Consider the following 20,930-nt stretch of genomic DNA (forward strand, 5'->3'; position numbering starts at 1 on the left):
TTGGGGGTTCTGCAAGTGCTTTCTCTCAAGGTCATGGGCATTCTAGGAGCAATGGTCATGGCACTGCTGATCCTTGATTCTAGGGTTTTCACATGGGGAGGTTCTTGTGGTAATAATTAACAGCTGTGGTGAAACTATTCAATCTTTCATTCCTCAGTGTTCTTAATAAACAGACACAGAGTGGTAGGAAGACACAGGAAGAATATGGATGGAAAACAGCTGTAAAATGCCTGGAACAAAGCAGAGCAATTGTAGAATGTATATAAATGAGAAGTTTGGTACTGTAGTACAACTAAAAGCTCTACTACTTGGTATCGTATTTAAAGATGATGTAGAAAGCTGGAGTAGACTAGGCTGGGATAGACTAGGCTAGATTTTTTTTAAAAAGAAAAGAAAGCTGAGCATTCAGGCAGATATTTTTGATGTTCCAGAGGAAGATTGCCCCCAAGTGTTCTCACGTGGCCATAATACTGGGCGTGTTTTCCCTGGTGATTTCTTCTTCCTTAGTCTGTTTCCTTTCCTCTTCCCAAAAGGAACTGAGAGACAGCCTGCAAGCAGGTCTTTGTAAGACTCTGAGAACTTGGGGACAGGATGTGTATGTGCACCCCCCCACGCATTAGTATATGTTTTTTTCTCCACTGAAGTCAATTACCCAGTCATCATGACTGTGCAGAGAAAGTTGAAGTGCTGAAATAAAAAAAATATTTTTATAGCTCAGATCTGTAGTCCTAGCAAGAGCAATACATGTATGAAGAATGCCTGAAAAACATAATGTAACAAAAGTTAGGCAACAGTGACTAGAAATATAGATCAGATGTTTAGTGCTATTGTATGTGGGCTGTTGTCTTCAGTCTCTGACAAAAGTTAGAATTGCTGGGTTAGATTCCTTGTTGGTGAAAAGTCACTGAGGATGGTTAAATTACATGATGAATAGGCTTAGTTTGTATTTCATGTTTAACCTCCATTTAAATGCTTCAGCCCTCAGGAATCTTAGTAATAATGTAGGTTTATTTTTAAATGAAAGCCATTATTTTTGCAGAGAAAAAGAAGGAAAAGATCACAGTGCCCATGTCAACAGGAAATCATACAATTAAATATGAATTATTTGTACAGTTCTAGCAAGTCCATACATGCATCTCCAATTGAATTTGTCTCCTACAAAGCTTCCTGAAAAACAAGCTTGTACATGATTATTTGTAACAATACTGGTTTGCCTTTAAAATTGTACAGCCCTCTGAATTAGTCAAGACTTTGAAGCAACTCATTGGCTAACTGTGAGTGAATCAAATCTTCCAGACTGTCCCAAGCTTGCTGGGAATCAAACAGTGAAATGACATAAAACCTAAATGCTGAGAGGTGTGGACTTGTTGAACAGAGACAGAAGTTACTGACTCTGATAGACTAAGAAGTTATCCTTGGAAGGCCATACAGGAAACAAGAAGACTCCGAAAGGCGAGTCTAGTGATGAAGGTGACAGAATACGACAGTGTTCATTGTTCACATCAATAACAACAGAGCTCGTCTACCCACCTGACCACATGCCTGGGGAAACAGTGAGATCTTCAATGCATTGTGAAAAGCTAATGATCACTCAGATTTTTGCAGACTAAATATGATATTCCCAGAGAAAACTTTATTCTTACTATAAAGGCAGTCTTGTTCTGATATACAGAATGAACTATAATCACATCTACAAATACTTTGGATGGAGACATTTTAAGACATGAAATGCTGGTATGAAGTGGGTAGTATATTCTCTGTTGTGAGGAATGAATCTGTCAAAAGAAGCAAAAATAGCTGTGTGTAAGTGGGCAATTCTGGTCACCTTGTTATATAAAAGTGAAGAGTTGGGTATTTCAGGAAACACAGAAGTAAGCTAAATGCAGTGGGAATGGCATGCTTAAGACGTTTTCCCAATTTCAATAGAGCAAGCTATCTATCATGGATAACAAAATTAATAAAATTTCCTAATAGTAGAATATGAGGATTATCTTGGCTATCTGGCAAATAAAATTGCTCAGATTTGCTCTGCCTTTGACTCTGACTGGGCAGGAGTGCCTGGGACACAGTCTGGTGGTGTGATCTGGGATGAGTTGAGCCAGTGACACTCTGTCAGTCCTTCTAGGTAAACCAGACAGGAAACACAACCAGATGAGCGAATTCTATTTTATTGTTAGGCAATGTTAACAGAATCTTGCAAGTCTGAAAGTACAAATCTCCTGCCCTCCCTGATCAGTTGAGGTGGTCCTTTCTAAGTTTCTTTCTCTGCCCATTACTCAGTTGTGGGCTTTTCTCCCTTTTATCTGATCATTCCCTAGGCAGCATCTCTTCCCCTGATCTTCCAAGGTCATTCTCACATTCTGTTACACTCTCTGTGCTGTCACCGGCTCAACTTTACTGGATCTGGATCGCTACTGGGTCGTGAAAGCAGCCAAGGAAGTAAGCTGCAGTTGGGCCCATGCTGAAGTGTTGGCCTCTTTGACAGAGTGGGCGGTGCCCCCAGCCTTGAAAGAGGTAATGGTATGCTGCCTCCTCAAGAAGCCATTCTTGGACCCAACAGTCTTAGATAACCATCAACCAGTGACCAACCTTCCCTTTCTGGGGAAGGTTGTTGGTCTGCAGGTGATGAGAACCCTGGAGGAAATAGATTATCTAGACTCATTTCAGTCAGTTTCAGACAAGGATTTAGTATTGGGACAGCTTTGGTTGCACTTGTAGATGACCTATGGTGGAGTGGGGATGGTGGTGGTGCATCCATCCATGTGCTGCTTGATCTCTCTGCAATTTGTAAACTGCCCAGAGTTGCTGGGAGTTGGATGACATGTATCTTTTAATAACAATAATAAACTAGAGAAGGAGCAGGCTTAGCCAATGGACTTCACAAATATTTATGATACAAGGAAATAAAAGAAGATAAGAATTTGAAGGAACATAAGAGAAAGTCTGTTAATAATTTGAAATTCCTTAAAAGCAAGGATAAATCCAACATCTTCACCACTAGCATAACTTTTTATTTCAAAGATAATTGCAGTAATAAAGATCTGTATGCAGTACATATGCCAGCATTATACATCTGGACTCAAGAAATAGACTGAAGATACAAGAATTGCATAATAAAGGAAGGAATCTATTATGGTTAATAGCAGATACCTGGAAAATAACTGGAAAAATGAAGAGCAATCTTAAAGAACGAGGGACCCTGAGAAACTTGACAAAATTGGAAATACTTATACAGAATCAAGATAATTATTAGGTATATTTAAAAATTGTATTTAAATATGGTATGGAGACAGAAAAAATAAACAATAGTATGATAAAATGGATGCAAAATTTCAAAGAAGCAATAACAGTGGAACAATGGGAAATCTATGGAAACAATCAATAAAATTTACACCAAGCTACAATCTGAGGGAAACTGATATAAAATGTTCTATGGATTGCCCAAATTGTAATGGTATGTGGGAATGACCTTGGGAGACAGGGCAACGAGGCATAACCAAGGGAACAGTCATATAAAAGGCAGCTGAGCCCACAGCAGGAATGTAGGCAGGGCAAGAGGTTCAGAAGAGACCCTCCCTAGTTTTTAGGCTGTAAAGGGGATGGGGGTAGAGAAGCACTTTCAAATTTGCAGGATTCTTTTTTTTTCCCCAAATCATTTTGTTAAGTATTATAAATGAAAAAAAATAAAAGCCAATATAGGCTACAAAAAATACAAACAGAAAAATACAAAAGTGTGAAAAAAAAAGAAGGAAGGAAGGAAGGAAGAAAGAAAGAGAGAAAGAAAGAGAGAAAGAAAGAGAAAGAAAGAAAGTTCCCCCTTCATCCCAGAAAGGGCATATCACTATCTCTAAATGTAACATAATCACTCTTCACCCCATATCTCATCTATTGAATTAAAAAAACAAAAAAAATCCAAATGCTTCATCAGTTGTTCTTTGTCAGCAAAAGTCCAGTAAGAGCAAACAGATGTGACTGTTTTTCTCCTTTAGCTCTGGTCAGATAAGCCAACCTTGTATTCCTTCCTTGAGTTTTTAAAAATATCTTTTAACCCCTTCAAAAAAAGAAGTTAACTACTGTGAGCAAAGATGTTCCTCCCTTGACTCCCAGCCACTCGACCCACAGGCAAACCACAACACAACTATTCCTATGGTTTATTCATGAGAAACAGCTGTGAAGAGTCATGTGAGCTATCAAAGATCTCTCCTTCATCTGGAGAGCATTTCAGCGGCAAGGATCCTGCATGCCATGTTGTGATCCCGTCTCACTCCAAAAAGGGATGTTTAGCCTCGCCATGGCTCTCAACCAGAAGTCAGACTTGCAAGATTCTGTTAATGTAACCTTACAGTAAAGTAGAATTAGCTCATCTGGTCATGTTTCCTGTCTGGTCTACCTCGTAAGGCTGACACCAATGGATAAATCATACAATAAGAAATGTTGGAAATACCACAACAAAGAAAGAACATTTTACTATATGTGGTGATCATGCAAGAAGATTCAAAAGTACTGGAAAGAAATACACCAAAACATTCAGAAAATTCTGAAAATAAAATTTGAATTAAAACTACAAATATTTTATTAGGTATGATTCTAGAGAATATAAATGAAAATCATCATAATTTATTAAGATTTATGCTGACAGAGGCTGGAATCAATCTGGCATAACATTGGAAAAGAGAACCCTTGCCACCAATACAGGATTGGGAGACTAAAATTGAAGAATATGCAGCAATGGAAAAATTGATCATAAAATTCCCCTCTCACCCTTCTGCCCTGAGTGTTCCTATCACCACTGGGACCACATTGGCCTCCCCCCCCCCCATTTATTTAGTGGACTTGTCCCCGCCCATCTCCCCACAATGGGGGACTCTGGGTGGCTTACATCAAATTAAAATCATAAATACATGATTAAAAGTTATTAAAAAATCTACTTTCCACATCTTCTCTAGTTCTTCCTTCAGGCCCTGGTACTCCTCCAGCTTCTTATACTCCTTCTTCCTGATGTTGCTGTCACCTGGCACCACTACATCTAACATTACCACTGTCTTCTGATCCTTGTCCACTACTACAATGTCTGGTTGATTGGCCAGTGCCTGCCTGTCTGCTGGATCTGGAAGTCCCACAGGATCTTAGCCTCTGTATGTGTGTGTGTGTGTGTGTGTGTGTATACAAACACACACACACACACACACACACACACAGCAGAAATCTAACCAAATTCAAGCAGGAATTGCTACTTTATATATAACATATCATAAAGCAAGTCAAGCTAAGTTACCTAGAGTATGTTTTTTGAACAAAAAGAGAAACTGTTTAAAAAATAATAACAATAACAATAAACATTATCCAAATAGAAATTACTAATAAAGTCCAAAGTAAAGTATAAAAATATTCAAGTAGCAATTATTGGCTGGGAAAAAAAAAGAGGGGAGGGGAGAAAGAAAGAGAGGGGTGCTACCAAAATATCCTTTTTGCATTTTTAATTTAGTTTGTTTCGCTTTTTAAAAAACATTTTTTCAAAATGTTTAATCTATGTATATATATGATGGAATGGAATTATGAAAGCCAGGCTCAGGGAGATAAGCATTTTCTTAGCTCGCGGCAGGAGCGTGGGAACTACAAGAGGATGAGACTGGCACCTCCCTGAGGAATTCACACTGTTGTGGCTGGCTGACTTAGGACCTGGGGTTTCAGTCTGGGAAGATTCTTGCTAGAGGTTGTAGCTAATAAACATAGCTGAACTGATTTTGCATTGTCTCTTGGAGTTCCTTGGGCTAGGCCTGACAATATGTACCTTTTTCCTTTCTCTTTGTTTTTACTTTATTTGTTTACATGTTTTGATTAAGCAATAAAAAGAAGAGCTGTTAAGAAAACCCCAGAAATTTCAATAGATTTTTAGGTTACATCTTTTTCAACAAGAAATACTAATTTAGAAATGATCTCATTCCATTCATATAGTTGGAGATGTAGTGAAATTAATGCTTTGTTTAAATATATTGTTCAATTTGCGAAGGAAATTATTACATGTATTAACTCAGCTTTGAGATTTAATATTTTCAGATATTTATATTCTTTTGTTGTTTATCTCTGCCATGTGCAAATTGACATGTGGACAAAGAAAAGTTATTTTCTGTACCTTAAAACCAAAAGCATTGGAAGGCAAATATACAGCTTCAACTGTTCTGTGGTCTGCAGAATTAATTAATATAGATTAGCTATGGATGATGGTAATGAATCATGGCTTCCTTTTATTGATGTATGTATGTCTGTGTGGATATATGCCCTATATGTTTTTGTTTATTTTTAAAGCCTTTCCCCCTTCTTTTATAATTTTGTGTTTTTTTTCCCTTTGTTTTTTATATTTAGTTAATAAAAAAAGAGAAGTTTATGACATGAAAGAAGAAGAGATAGCCAAATGAGTGGGTTTGGAATGAATGTGGATTTGTAAAAGTGAATGATCAATATGGAAGATTATCATCCAGGTGGTTCAGGCATATAGAGAGAATGAATGAGGATCAAATTACAAAACACATAAATGAAAGAAGAGTGACTAGGTCAAGAGAAAGGGGAAGAATGAAAAATGCTGGTTGAGGAGTTGAAGTCCACACATCTTCTGGGAGTTGAAGTCCATACATCTTAAAGTTGCCAAGTTTGAAAAACACTGTCTTAATTCCTTTGACTTACTATTTTTAACTCTGTGTTAGCATAACATATTCTGAAGGGAACAGTACAATTGATCTTATGTGTGGGTGGGTATTTATATATAGTGGTTATAGTGTTTGGGAAAAAGTAAAAAATCAGAGTAGGCAGAATGATACAGACCATTTGGGGCCATCTTTCTTTGGCTCTTTCAAGGCATCATGTTGATATTCCAGAGAACCTGCAAGAAATTTTCCTGCTAGAGAAAATTCTGCCAGAGCAAACAGTAGGGATGGTGTTTCAGAGCTGATGGATGAATCAGCAGTGACAACAGTCATTGTTGTTCAGTTAGATTAGTGTTGTGCGAACTTGGCCAGTTAGATGGGCATGGTGGTACAGGACAATATATGGACAAAGAGCAAATGGGCAGTCATGTTCTGACAACCTCTCCACCTGTTTGTATGTAGCCTTTGGGGGAAAAAATAACAAAAGGAAATATTTATGCAACCATATTTGATCTGAGACAATAATATTTGCTCTGTTAGCTTATTCATAGGAATCATCATTGTTAATTGCCTAGCACCCGCTCTGAAGATCTCCTGATGTGTTGGATCACAACTCTCAAAATTCCATCCAGCAAGCTGTAGACAACTATTGTAAATAATACATCATTTTAAAAGACTTGGGTTGATATAATTGTTTGTATGTTTCTCTTTCAGGGAAGCTAGTGTCTTTCTACAACAAGGCCCAGATCGGATAGGAAGCACATATAAAAAAGCTGTGTACACACAATACACAGATAACTCATACAGTCATGCTGTGGAAAAACCACCTTGGCTGGGCTTCCTGGGGCCAGTTCTCAAAGCAGAAGTTGGGGACTCCTTTGTCATCCACTTAAAAAATTTTGCTACTAGAGCTTATAGTCTCCATCCCCACGGTGTCAAATACACAAAAGAAAACGAAGGTAAGATTTATGTGTTCTTTTAACAAGACTTCTGGCAGCTGAGTTTATCATTCCTTTTGAAAAAAATAGCACAAATTATGTGTTCTATCCTGAGGAATGCACTTATTTATAGTCATCAGACCTCCATATATCAGTTCAACATTTACATCGCTTGGATTTATATGACGACTTTGGATGTTCAACTGAATGCCTATGGTGGAGTAAGTAACATTGAGATAGCCAGTTCCACTTCAGCCCTGGGGTTTGATCTTATCTCCTTATAACTGTATGAGTGTAGAGCTTTCATTATAATCCAAAACAGTGTTTTGTTTAGTGCATTTTAATACTGTTAATGTTCTAATGTTCATACATAATCCATGAGAGGAATGTGTCAACCCATTCTAATGGTTATTCATAAATAAGTCAGGATGGGCCTATTCCCATGACCCCATGTGAATCTTGTACAGTGAAAGTCTAAATAATGTTTAGTTGTTTTACAGTAATTTTTGCTTTTCTGTTTCCATCTATGGCCAACTTGGAAGAAGAAAAAAATCATACCAAATGCTTTTGCTTGATTTAAATATGTCTTTCTATGCCTACAAACATTCATATATAGGTATATGAGAGGATATATCTTATGCACATGCACATGCATATAAGAATTCTTTCTGAGATGTTACAGGTATTATTTAAAATCACAATTACTGTAGGACATACTAAGAAGCAGCACAAAAAAAGTGTAATCAAACGAAATGACTACGTAACATGTGTAATATTTCTTATACTTCTTAGGAGCTTTCTATCCTGATAATACTGAACATTCACAAAAGAAAGATGATGCTGTGCAGCCAGGAGAGCAGTACGTTTATAAGTGGGATGTAACTGAAGATCATGGTCCAGCAGAAGGAGATAGTAACTGCTTGACTAGGATCTATCATTCTCATATAGATGCTCCAAAGGATGTTGCTTCTGGACTTATTGGAGCTTTGGTCACTTGCAGAAAAGGTAAAAGATATGACAATAGAGTCACAGAATCATAGAGTTAGGAATTTGAGCCAATGCATCCATTATCCTGTTTGGTGCAAGAATCCAAATTAAATGTCTCAGGCAGGGCTGGCTAGCCTCTGCTTGAACACCACTAATGAAGAGGAGCTCAACTTCTCTCTTGTTAGCTGGTGACAGAGAGCTGTTGCCATTTTGATTCTAACAAATGAGAGACAAGGCATTCTCTGTTCACCTACAATGACTGTGCCACTCAAAATTTCTTTGAAGTTTCAAATGGAATTTCTGTAAAATACATAAACTGTAAAGAAGAACTATATTCTTGTCATTTTTCATTGTGTGTAATGATTAAAGGTATAAGAATTCAAGAATTCTTTGGTCTGCATTGACTTTCTACTGTATATCCTATTCACCCATGACCAAGAAATGAAATTCAAAAAGTTGGAGTTTTATAAATGGCAACCATTGGCTTTCCCGTGTATACAGTACTTACCTCATCTAGCGTAATGATGGACCTTTTTAAATGCAGTGTTCTGTTACCTTGCACCCTCTAGATCTGTTAGGAGTACAACTGCCAATGATGATGCCAGTTGGGGGATTCTAGGAGTTATTTTCAAGATGTGCAGATGGCATCAGGTTGAAGAAAACTGTTTAATCATCATTTTAGTTGGCAAAAAGTCTTAAAAAGCGTTATTTTCCCTTAAGGCACTCTGCAGAATGGAAAAGATAAAGATGTTGACCGTGAGTTTGTCTTGATGTTCTCTGTGATGGATGAAAATTTCAGCTGGTATTTAGATGAGAATATTAAGAAACACTGTTCTGAACCTGACAAAGTTGACAAAGAGAATGAAGACTTCCAAGAAAGCAATAAAATGCACTGTAAGAGCATCTTCCAGAACATGTTTTGTCCTTTTAAGAACTTTGTTTGCATGAATATTCACACTAAGCCTGATGGGTAACAGAGAAACTGCGGTTTCTGCAGTTTTTCCACAACACCGTTCAATTCATGAACATGGAGCCATACTTTTGTGATAGGGAATAATTTTGCATTGCTCCACAAGTTTCTGCACAATGTCTCCACATGTAAACAGCTCTTCATTTCTGCAGATGTTTCTTTTATGATATCTCTTAAAGCTAAGCAGGTATAGCTCTGACTGGTGGGTAAATGGGAGTTTGTTGAAATGCCACTCTTGTAAGTTATAAAATATAAATACAAGATGTACATATTATCCCCCACCATTGATAAAAACAAATTTAAGACATCATTTCTATCCAGAGAAAGGTTTTCAGGCACAACATTTTGTTTAATTTCACCAGCCATGATTGATATTAAAGGTTTGTTAGAGCCAATACCAGTGATTTTTTAAATTTCTCTCTCTCTCTCTCTCTCTCTCTCTCAAAGCAATCAATGGATATATGTATGGGTATCTTCCCAATATCACAATGTGCACAGAAGAGAAAGTGAAATGGTATCTTTTTGGCATTGGCAATGAAGCGGATATCCATTCTATTTATTTTCATGGGCAAATATTGACCGAAAGGAAGCATCGTGTCAACACAATCAGCCTCTTCCCAGCTACCTTTGTGGATGCTCTTATGGTGCCCAAGAATGATGGTGAATGGTTGCTTAGCTGCCAAGTCAATGATCATATAGAAGGTATAAAATAAATGGCCGTCTCCTGTTTTCCTGATGGAGAGTTCCACACAGCTCTGAGCTAATTTGAAAGCAGCTTCAGATTTCTGTGATCTCACTGGTTTCAACAACTGAGCACATTTATTTCCAGATCCTTCCTGTAGTGTTTCCCTTTTTGCCTCAACTCATGGTCTTTCAATTTGGAAAGGTGGAGTAGAATGACAGCTATTATTTTTATTATTGTTGTTGTTATTATCATCATCATCTCACCTTCTTTTATATATTCTGGTCAACTCAAGGTGGTGAACATACCTAATCCTCCTGCCTCCTATTTTCCTCACAACAACAACATTGTGAGGTGGATTGGGCTGAAAGAGATTGACTGGCTGAAAGTCACCCAGCTGGCTTTCATGTCTATGGGAGGCCTCAAACTCTCAGTCTCCTGGTTTTGAGCTCCTCTTTGTAGTAGCTGCTAGGATGAATGAACATTTCATAATGTAAAGGTGACGATGGTGATGGGATGAAAGCTACTTATTTTATTCTCCTTTAGCATGGACTAAGAGGAGGTTTTGTTATTGTAGGATCTGAAGCAGCTTTGTTGGGGAAGCTCAATTATTTTTGTTACTTGTTCACAGCATTTTCAGGTTTGAAGATTTAAAAATGAACATAAATCATCTTCAAACTGCTTTTGAGGGATTCGGAAATAGAAGTGTGCCGGGGGTATAGAAATGTCCTATATCCAATAATTATCATAAATTATCAACATAATTAAGCATTTTACTACAGCTTACAATGCAGTTTTCTTCTGAAAGAGCATTATTCATGAAGGCAAGGATAGATGGTAGGATTTCACTTTTTATCCCCATTAATAACAAAGAACATGTTAGTCATATTACTGGCATAAATCCCATGGAATTCACGGCAACCAGAGAGCCTAGCCTGAGTTGAACTTTAAATGTTCTAAATACATTTGACCTGTTTATGGAGAGGATATATAATTGACAGCAAATATTAGCCAGTTTGGTGGCTAATACATGGGTGTATCCATCCACTAATACAACAAAAATCATATAAATCATATATAGTTATATAGCAGTTTGGTTCATGGATTAAACCTCATTTTTCTTAAATCACATCCAGTGTGTTTTATAAATTATTTTAACCCTACATCCACCCTCTCCCAGTTTATCCAGACTTAAAATCACTATGTTTTGTTTACCTTGCTTACTGAAAATTAATAGCAGCTAAGAGGCTGTGGGGAGGCACACCAAGAGTTTTGGGGAGAGTTTGTGCACTGATGCCTCGATGAGTGCAGAAAAGGAGTAAGAAATAGTAAAGTATGAGATAAGACATAGCAAAGGATATACCGCAAGATAACACCAATATCTATCTATACACAATAACTAGATGACACCAGTTTTTAACTTTCTGATGTGTTAGCCCTTTCATTTCATAATTAAACTTAAATCTTCACTTCCCCATATGTTTTCATTAACTCATTTCCACAAGATCATCTTCATTCGGATTGGTTACATCCTTTCCCTTTTGCTTGATTTTACAGACCCATGACACATCTCTTTTCCTTCCTTTCTTTTCATTTGTTAACTCACACTCTTTAGCATTTACTGCTTTTACATTTCAAGTCACAATCTTCATGGTCCTGGTCCTGATCATTACATGTCATGTGACTTCATGTCATGGTCATTACAGATCAATCCAAACAGACTGACAGATTACAGATGGATCCAAACAGATTGACCTCCATGGTCTATCATGGGTATAGTCAATCAAGACTTTCACATAATGCTTTTTAGTAAGATGAGGAAGGTATGAACTAGTTAGCAGCTTTGGTAGCACACATGCCACCTGCAGTCTTTGGTGCTACAGGTGGGAGTGTGCACATTGTGTGTGCCTTCAAGTCAGTGTTGATTCCTGGCAACTGCCTAGCCTAATTCCTGCATTTTACTTGGCAATGTTTTTTCTGAAGTGGTTTGCCATTGCCTTCTTCCTAGGGCTGTGAGACAGTGACTGGCCCAAAATTACCCAGCTGGCTTTGTGCCTAAGGTGGGACTAGAACTCACAGTTTCCATGTTTTCCTGGTACCTTAATCACTACCCCAAACTGGTTCTCATATTTTGATTAATGAAACTTCATTCAATCTAAATCTTGATCCATCTTTTTGCACATGAAAAGTAAAACAAAAACAAGAACTTAAAAAAGTATGCTGAATGCATTGGTTGTAGAAAATGGTGCTTCTTACAATCAAATCAAGGATTATTTGGAAATAACTCAAATTATATTCAGCAATGGCTTAATCATACATAAAAATGCAAGCCTTGCAGCTGAATTGACTGAGTCATTGATAAATAGATTGGGACTATGAACGAATCATGGAAATTAAAAACATTGTTATCAAGCAAATGTGAAAACTGACAGAGTATTATGCGATAATCAAGACTTACCATGGATAGTAAGAGTTGGATAACATGCCTTGAAAGAGTAAGGTAAGAGCTTTTTCTATTTCTGATCTGAAGAATCCAGAGACTGAACCAGATAGAGATAGATAGATAGATAGATAGATAGATAGATAGATAGATAGATAGATAGATAGAGACAGACAGACAGACAGACAGACAGACAGACAGACAGACAGACAGACACACAGACACACAGACACACAGACACACAGATAATACATGAACTCTGGTTTTCTGCAGTATAAATAGATAATTCAAAGTCACTTCCTAACCACAATAATGTCATAATGATGGAACATACAGTATGTCATGCCATCTCAGTGTAAGTTCCTCCCATTCATACTTGTATCATGGATCACATGCAAATACAGAAGAGGTGGAGTTGTGTTGCAACATTGCCATCTTAACACTTCTTTGGATGCCTTTGATCAAAGAACCTTCTGTAAGTGAATTATTTCTTGTCTGAAGTGTTCCTCAAACTCTGCCTAAGGGTTTCATTGTCTAGATGTTATGGAATGAAAATTATTCCTGCCTTATACCTGCTTGGTTTGTGAGTTGCTTGTTGGTATGTATTTTTCTTTGGTTAAATTTCTTAGTCTATGGACTTCTTGATGGGAGAGAGCTTACACAATCAGTGATCTTTGTCTTCCTTTTCTTTAGGTGGCATGCAGGCCATTTTTAAGGTGAAAAATTGTAAAGGCCATTCTCCTCCTTTCAAGAACATCATTACCATAAGAAATTATTACATTGCAGCAGTGGAAGAAGAATGGAACTATGCCCCATCTGGAAAAAATTATTTCACGGGAGAACCCTTAATTCAAGATGAGTAAGTGCTGATTTTTAAACAAGTGAACTGGCAGCCATACCATTTTGTATAAATTGTGTTGCCAGCACTTACTAACATCCTTATCTTACCACACCACACCAGACCATACCACACCATATCTATGCATTCAGAAATGTTAGTCCTGGCATCAGCTCCTGGTATACTAATAGCAGAGGGAACCTTGTGCTTGAACTGACATTATGAGGCTCTTTTTATTTTCCTGTAATGATTGCAGTGAGGCTGTCAGACCTTAGTAGAATTTGGCCTTTGCTATGTGGCCATAGGACTGCCAGTATATTGATGATAGTCCTGGCTGTATTATGTGTTTTGGGGCTGGCTGGTGTTTTGCTGGAAGAAACTATGGGACAGTGCTTCATAAATCATGGTCTGTGGTTAAGGCTAGCTCAGAATCCTGGAACAGGGATACTATTGAGATTGCCAGGTGGTTCCAGTGATTCTGTAATTGATGAAGACTGTCTGATAGGTTCTCCTGTATATTGTGCAAAATTAGAATGGCAATTCTTAACTACTTTTGGAATGCTGTTACTGCCAGTTCTGCTATGGCTACGGTGACCATACATCCTTTTTTTAAAAGGTCAGTCCTTTATTTTAGAAATCTGTCCTTTAGATTTATTTATTTTTCAAAAACTCACTTCTGTACTTTATTTTGGTCATTTAACTTTTACAATACAAATGGTGCCATTTAATACACAGTCTTTCACATTTGTGTGAAAAATACAGAAATTGAATTGTCTTTTCAAAATAAATTTATATATACCATTCGATTTTAGATATTTTTATTAGAATATGTGATTTTGGTTTTCCTCTTGATTTTTCCTTTGTAAAGCAAAGTTATAAAAATAAACAATTAAAAAAAATCCTTATGAACCTCTTTTGGATTTGCCCCCTTTTCAGGTTTGTCCTTTTTTTTTTTCTAAGAAATTATAGTCACCATAGCTATAGCCAAGATACCTCAGCAGGGATACCTCAAATATTCAGCTGCCCTGTTTGGGAGGGGAAGGGAAGGGGGCAGTAGAGCTGGAAGCAGAAGGGAAGACTATCTGTGCATTTGTGAATACATAGGTGTGGTGTGGTGTGGTAAGGTAAGGCAAGGTAAGATACAGCTATGTGAGAAATATTGTTTTGAGGAGGAGGCAACCATTGTGAAGTGTCCCCACAGCACCCACTTTGAGGCAATGACCACATGTTTTTTCCCCCCCAAATTTCAAATGTTTCTATAGGATTAGAGAACACATTCTAACCACATTGCCACACTGGCTGTTCATATAATTTGTACTAAACTACCCCCCCCCTTTTCTTCAATTGGATAATATCTAGATGTATTGAACTCTCATTTCATGAGCTGGAGATCATTGGAGCTGTAATCCAATGTATGTATCTAGTTAGGTGTTTTGCCAATTGTCAAAGCCGTGGCCAGGTGCAAGATAAGTGGTTCTTGTAGTTCTTTTAGATCCAGAGACAATGAACACACCACTAGGTAAGGAGATGTTAAGCTTTATTGTTAACTCTAGCAAACAGATTTAAACAGGAATATAGGAATTAGCAGATAGCATTAAACAGAAATACAAAGGCATAATATAAAAGCATAACATATCAAGCAAGATGATAAAATTCTTCCCTACTGTCGGGAACTACCATAAGGCAACAGTGGAGAGACCCCAAGATGGCTTAGATAACAGAGCCCCTAGTCCTAAAACCTGTGTCCTTGCTCCAAATTCCAGGGGCAATGCCAGGGCTTTTTATTAAAGTCTAGCACTGCAATCCCGTCACTCTGTTTTGCAGTCAGGGGCTTTGAACGTGAGCTTGACCGGATGTTATATCTGCTCATCAAAAGATTCCAGAGCCGGGGAACCGTGTATATATATTCCCCGTATATTCCCCGTGTATGTATGTATGTATGTATGTGTGTATGTTTACACACAGTTTACAGAAAGGATAAAATCAATTAAAATACAATATAATATAATACAATATAAAAGAAGTCTTAATAAATAGATTCCAAGAATTGGTGGAATTGGCAAGTAGCTCAGGGAGCGTCATCAGGGCACCAGCCACCCCCAGGATCGGCCAGAGCTCCCATTGTGCCACACAAGCTGGCAGAGCCAGGCCTTTAGCCCTTTCTGGAAAGCTGGGAGGGCAGGGGCCTACCGCACCTCTGGGGGGAGAATATTCCAAAGGGTGGGGGCAATGGCAGAGAAGGCTCTCCTCCTGGGCCCCGCCAGCTGACATTCTCTCACTGACAGGGTTCACAACATGCCCTCTCTGCTTGACTGGGTGGGACAGGTTGATATGATAGGGGTGAGATGGGGGGTTTTGCTCCCCCACCCCCACTTCTAAATAAAAGTGAAAAACAAGTCAGCTAAACATTATTACAATTCAAAGTGAGATTTCTTAATATGTACAGGAGAAATCAAATTATGTCACTTAAACTCCTCGAAATAACAATGGTCTTCTGCATTGCTACTACATTAAGGTATCTAGTTAGGGTAAGATTCTTAACTCCTATATTTACAGTATTAACTGTATACAGAATCCTTATACAGTATTTAACTATAAATGAAAAACCCAGATTCTCCTATAGATTTAGCCCTGTAATCTTTTTCTTCATACAATAATTAGCACTGCAGGCTTCCTGACTTGAATTAGCCCTCTATAATTTGTAAGGGGACTAAATATCCTACTGACTCCAATGGAAGCTTTTTTTTCATTGGAAATAGCAAACATGGCAAAGAAGAGAGGAAATGCAATTCTGGTTTGGAGGAAAGGATTAAAGTCCATTCCCCATATATAGTTATTTAATCTAGGTGATGGGTAACTTTTTTTTTCTATTCCCATCCCACAGTCCTCAACTAAACCCTCATTCTTGGTCATGTGACCCAGAGCTGAGCATATGCAGCCCTTGTCCCTGTGCTTCTCATTGCACACATACTCACAAATGCACACAGACACAACCCAAGGAAGTAGCAGAAACGCAGAGAGACAGATACAAGTGTTACACACAAGAAAATACAGTTTCCACCTATGGCCACTTTTCACTCAAAGAGAATTCCAGAAGCCCGGCTATACAGCGTGTTATTCTTTATCAATAGAGGGAGCTAAAACACCGAAGAGGAGTCTCAATGTCACAGTGCCCTCTACTGATGAAGAAAAAAAGCTGCATCTTATTTGGTGTAAAGATACAATGTTGCTATCACCAACTCCCCCCCCCATGTAAAAAAAAATTAAAAATGAAGAAATCAAACAATAACAAAATTGAAACCTATTTTAGTTCTGTTTGATATGGCCTTTAATGCTGACAGAAATTGTATATTCCTGGCGAAAAATGGATCATCTCAACTCTGATTTAAAGCATCTACAGAATTAAGAAATCAGTTTGGTTTAGCTCATTGTCCTTCTTGGTAATATATTCAACTTAAGTATTTGTTATATGGTTTATTTGGTACAAATGCAAATGCTATTTCTGAAGTTATGTTGTAATAGGAGATTCTGGAGGAATTCTTTGTGACTTTTAAGCCAGTATCCCTTCTTTATAGGAAATTGAAGGAACCAATAGAAGACAATATATGTAGCTCAGGGTTGAACTGTAGAGTCCTTGGGGCTCTCTGAGCTTGGCTGTTTTCTTGCAAACGTTTCATTACCCAGCTAGGTAACATCTTCAGTGCTAGAATGGAATGGGGTTTGCTCTCTGTTTATATACAGTGGCATGCCCTGCCAGTGTTGGTGTTTGTATGTGTGTGTGTGTGTGTGTGTTGTTTTTTCCTCTGGTAGTTCCTTGATTAGGGCATTGTTTACTGCTTGATTGTATGTCTGGTGATCATCTTGGTGTTAATCTCTGCTTATCTGGATGATGGTTGCTGGTGAGGAGATATTCTGGTCTTTTGTTTCCATTTTATTGTCTCTTTTGAATAGTATGTAGATTCTGTTTATCTCTATGTGCCTGTTGATGGCTGCCTTGTCTGAATACCTAGCTTCCAGGAATCCCCTCACATTTTTGGATAAATCAGACACGGTACTGATATTCAGACAAGGCACATAGAGATAAACAACATCTACACACTATTCAAAAGAGACAATAGAGCTGAGTTAATGAAACGTTTGTCAGAAAGCAACCAACCTTAGAGAACCCCAAGGACTTCACAAATTGAAGGAAGTTGATTAAATTGATATTAATTATTTATATGACCTTTAGAATAATGAGCTTGATGCCCTGTTATAGTACATGAAGGAAAGGATACATAAAACAACATCCAGTTAGTTCCCTGTGAGCTTAAAATGAAGTTATTACAGCAACAACAAAATTGTCTCATATAGATTGGATGCCTCAGAAAATCTCCAGTAGGTGTTGGTTACAATCAATTTCCTGTTGGAGATGCAACTTAAGAGTTGGAACATTAACCCACATAGTTTGGTCTTGCCCTATTATTGTTGCATTTTAGGCTGATATGAATAGGATTGTTAATATTTCTCTGCCTGCATTTTAAGGATGCTGTGTTCTTCTTGGCTGTATCTCAGTAATTGGAATGTATTAAAATTTCAAGGTGTAGATTTTTGGTATACGGGGCCTAGCTAAAGATTTATTATATACAACACTGGAAGGAGAAACCTGCACCAGATTTGCTGGTGGTGATGTATGCTATCATTATCTGGATTAGTTTTTCTTTTTGCTTTTTTTTTTAGGAAAGGGGAAAAGAAAAAGAAATAGATGGTAAAAGTTGAATTGATCTATTTCTGACATAATTTTCAGGCCTGTTTTTGTTTCCTATTTTCTATTGCTATGCATATCAGTGTTATGGTTATTTATTTATTTATATTTCAAATTTAGTCATTGGCTATCTCCCTCGAAGAGGAACTCTGGGCAGTTTACAATCAAAACAAGAATAAATACTAATTAAAATGCAATAAAACAGTGTTCTTAAATAAATAATGTATTCCAAAGAATAGATGGTAAATGAAAAGTTATTAGTCTACAGGAGCCACTTCAGGGTACTAACCACCCCCAGGATTGGTTACCCCTCCTCCCACCCCACACGAGTTGGCAGAGCCAGGTCTTCACCCCTTTCCGGAAGGCCGGGAGAGTGGGAGCCCGCCTCATCTCTGGGGGGAGAGTGTTCCATAGAGCAAGGGAAACAGCAGAGAAAGCTCTCTTCCTGGGCCCCACCAGTCGACCTTATAATAATCCTTTCATACTGCTGTGTATATCTGTACTTTTTTATTAGTTTGAATATTAACATTCATTAAAAAAAAAGTTCTTGAGAAAAAACACAAAGGGAGGGAAGGAGTCCATATTATCTATTTACTGCCATGTGAAATACCTTTCTTTCTGTTGCTATTGAATACAAATTTTGAAATGCTTTTTTTTTTACTTAGGGATTCCAAGGTATTTTTTGAAAAAGGCAAAAACAGAATTGGTGGAACTTATAAAAAAGCTCGGTTTTTTCAGTATACCAGTGATAGCTTTATTACGCGCCTTTTCAGGTCTCATACTGAGAAGCATCTTGGACTTCTGGGTAAGTCTATCTTATAATTTTGTGATTTGCAATTTACATGAGCTGTAAAACAATACTGTGAATTATGACAATATGCATCTTGCAGAAATCTATGAAGTTTATTTTTTGAAAATGACCAAAGATGCAGGGTGGACCTGTACAAATGCTATGATAGTAGGAGCTGTTAGAATAGTAGGAATTATGTCAATAGAAATCCTGCAAGGCTCAGCAAAATATTTATAGGTTATGTTGCACTGACATTAAGTGCATCCTTGCCAATGTGCTGGGTGTTTGAAGCACAAGTGGAAAATGGAACATGCTTAATATTCTCACCTAAAATTAATTTAAAAAAAAATTAGGAAGCTACCTACCTAGGTAGCTAGTTCAGCAGGTAGGTGGATAGATATATAGTCTCCTTTGGGTTCAGCTAGTTTTCTGGTGACCCTACAGATGTGCCCATGTAATTTCTGTGGCAACAATTCCAAAGTGTTTTGTCTTATCTTCTTCCAGAATGATTTTTTTTTTTAACTTCACAGTTTTGGCTACAGGCTGGAGATTTCCCAGGAGTCTCCCACTGAACTACTAACCAGATCCAACCCTGTTTAACTTTTTGAAATCAGTCATGGACAGCTAGGACCAGTCACAACCAATAAGAATGAAGGTTGATTATCTTTCTTTTAACTAGGACCTATCATCAGAGCAGAAGTTGGCGACACTATTCACGTAGTCTTCTTCAACAATGCAAGTCACCCGTTCAGCATTCAGCCACATGGCTTGAGCTATAGCAAGAGCAATGAGGGTGCTTTCTACAACACTCTATTTGGAGGTAAATGCATGTATGTTAATATATCTCTGTAAGTGTGATGTTAATTAAAAAAAATCAACCAAATGTCTTGGCATATTTCAATTGGTGGAGGATTGGTGACTTCAATTTCAATTCAATTCAATCCAATTCAACTTCATTTCAATTATGAACATACTGCAGGTATTCCAAGTCCAGCCTCACATGTGAATCCTGGAGAGAAATTCATCTATGAGTGGGAAGTGCCAGAAACTGTGGGCCCTACTCCAGAAGATCCAGATTGTCTAACTCTGCTATATTATTCAGCTTCAGATCCAATCAGAGACACCAATTCTGGCCTGGTGGGCCCACTCTTGGTGTGCAGGAAAGGTGCAATGCCTTTTCCATGGAAACCGGTAATGACAGAACTAAAATCACCAGTCCATTCCAGCTATCCTCCTCCCCCTCCTGAACCATGCTAATGAAAAGGGCCCTGGTAAAAGAGTTGTATTTTATAGGACATATTTGCTGTATATATTCATTTATGTTGTAAATTGTGTATGCTGTCTTGCTAAACAAATGCTCTTCACCAAGCAGCTTGCAACCATTTAAAAAGTGTGTAGTACTGGGGTGCTTCTTCATCACTATGACTTCCATCTTCTAGCATGCTTTATCTGGCTAATATGGGACAATTTGTTGGACAACTTTAGAATAGAGCAGGCATGCATGTCACATAAACATCCAGCTAGTGGCCCAAAAGAGTTTTAATCAAACTTCTTGGTTTATACTCCTCTTGAGTCTGCAAAAACAAGAGGCTTGCCATGCACCCAGCAGAATGTTCTTTTTTCTGCACACTGGGGAAAATATTACATAGGCTTTGCGATATTTCATCCCAGGATGGCTTTCTGAAGTTGTCCCATGTTGGTGTATTTATTGCACTAATGAAATTTTTGCTGTTTGATCCACATAATTGAATCCCACTGGTAAAATTGACCTTATCTTGCTGAGTTTGCCTAATGAATTCATTTGTAGGAGTTAATCATCAGTAAAATGTCTGGATAGTCCAAGTTTGCAGCCACAGGAATGCCATTAAAATCATCCAGTGGATATAGCAAACATTGGGCC

At 37.8% G+C, this 20,930-nt stretch overlaps 1 protein-coding gene across 1 annotated transcript in view; it reads left to right on the forward strand.

Moving 5' to 3' along the window:
* The window catches only part of CP (ceruloplasmin), a 34,385-nt gene that overhangs the window by 862 nt on the left and 12,593 nt on the right, over positions 1–20,930 (forward strand). The window contains exons 2-9 of the mRNA XM_088132246.1: positions 7,356–7,600; positions 8,372–8,584; positions 9,287–9,460; positions 9,984–10,238; positions 13,352–13,517; positions 18,906–19,045; positions 19,710–19,850; positions 20,010–20,221. Coding sequence (XP_087988372.1) covers positions 7,356–7,600; positions 8,372–8,584; positions 9,287–9,460; positions 9,984–10,238; positions 13,352–13,517; positions 18,906–19,045; positions 19,710–19,850; positions 20,010–20,221 — 1,546 coding nt within the window. The remainder of the gene's footprint in view (positions 1–7,355; positions 7,601–8,371; positions 8,585–9,286; positions 9,461–9,983; positions 10,239–13,351; positions 13,518–18,905; positions 19,046–19,709; positions 19,851–20,009; positions 20,222–20,930) is intronic.

The sequence above is a fragment of the Python bivittatus genome, unplaced genomic scaffold, assembly GCF_059951505.1.
Source record: "Python bivittatus isolate LINGU-HERP-01145 unplaced genomic scaffold, Pbiv_v1 ctg000980_np1212, whole genome shotgun sequence".
NCBI lineage: Eukaryota > Metazoa > Chordata > Lepidosauria > Squamata > Pythonidae > Python > Python bivittatus.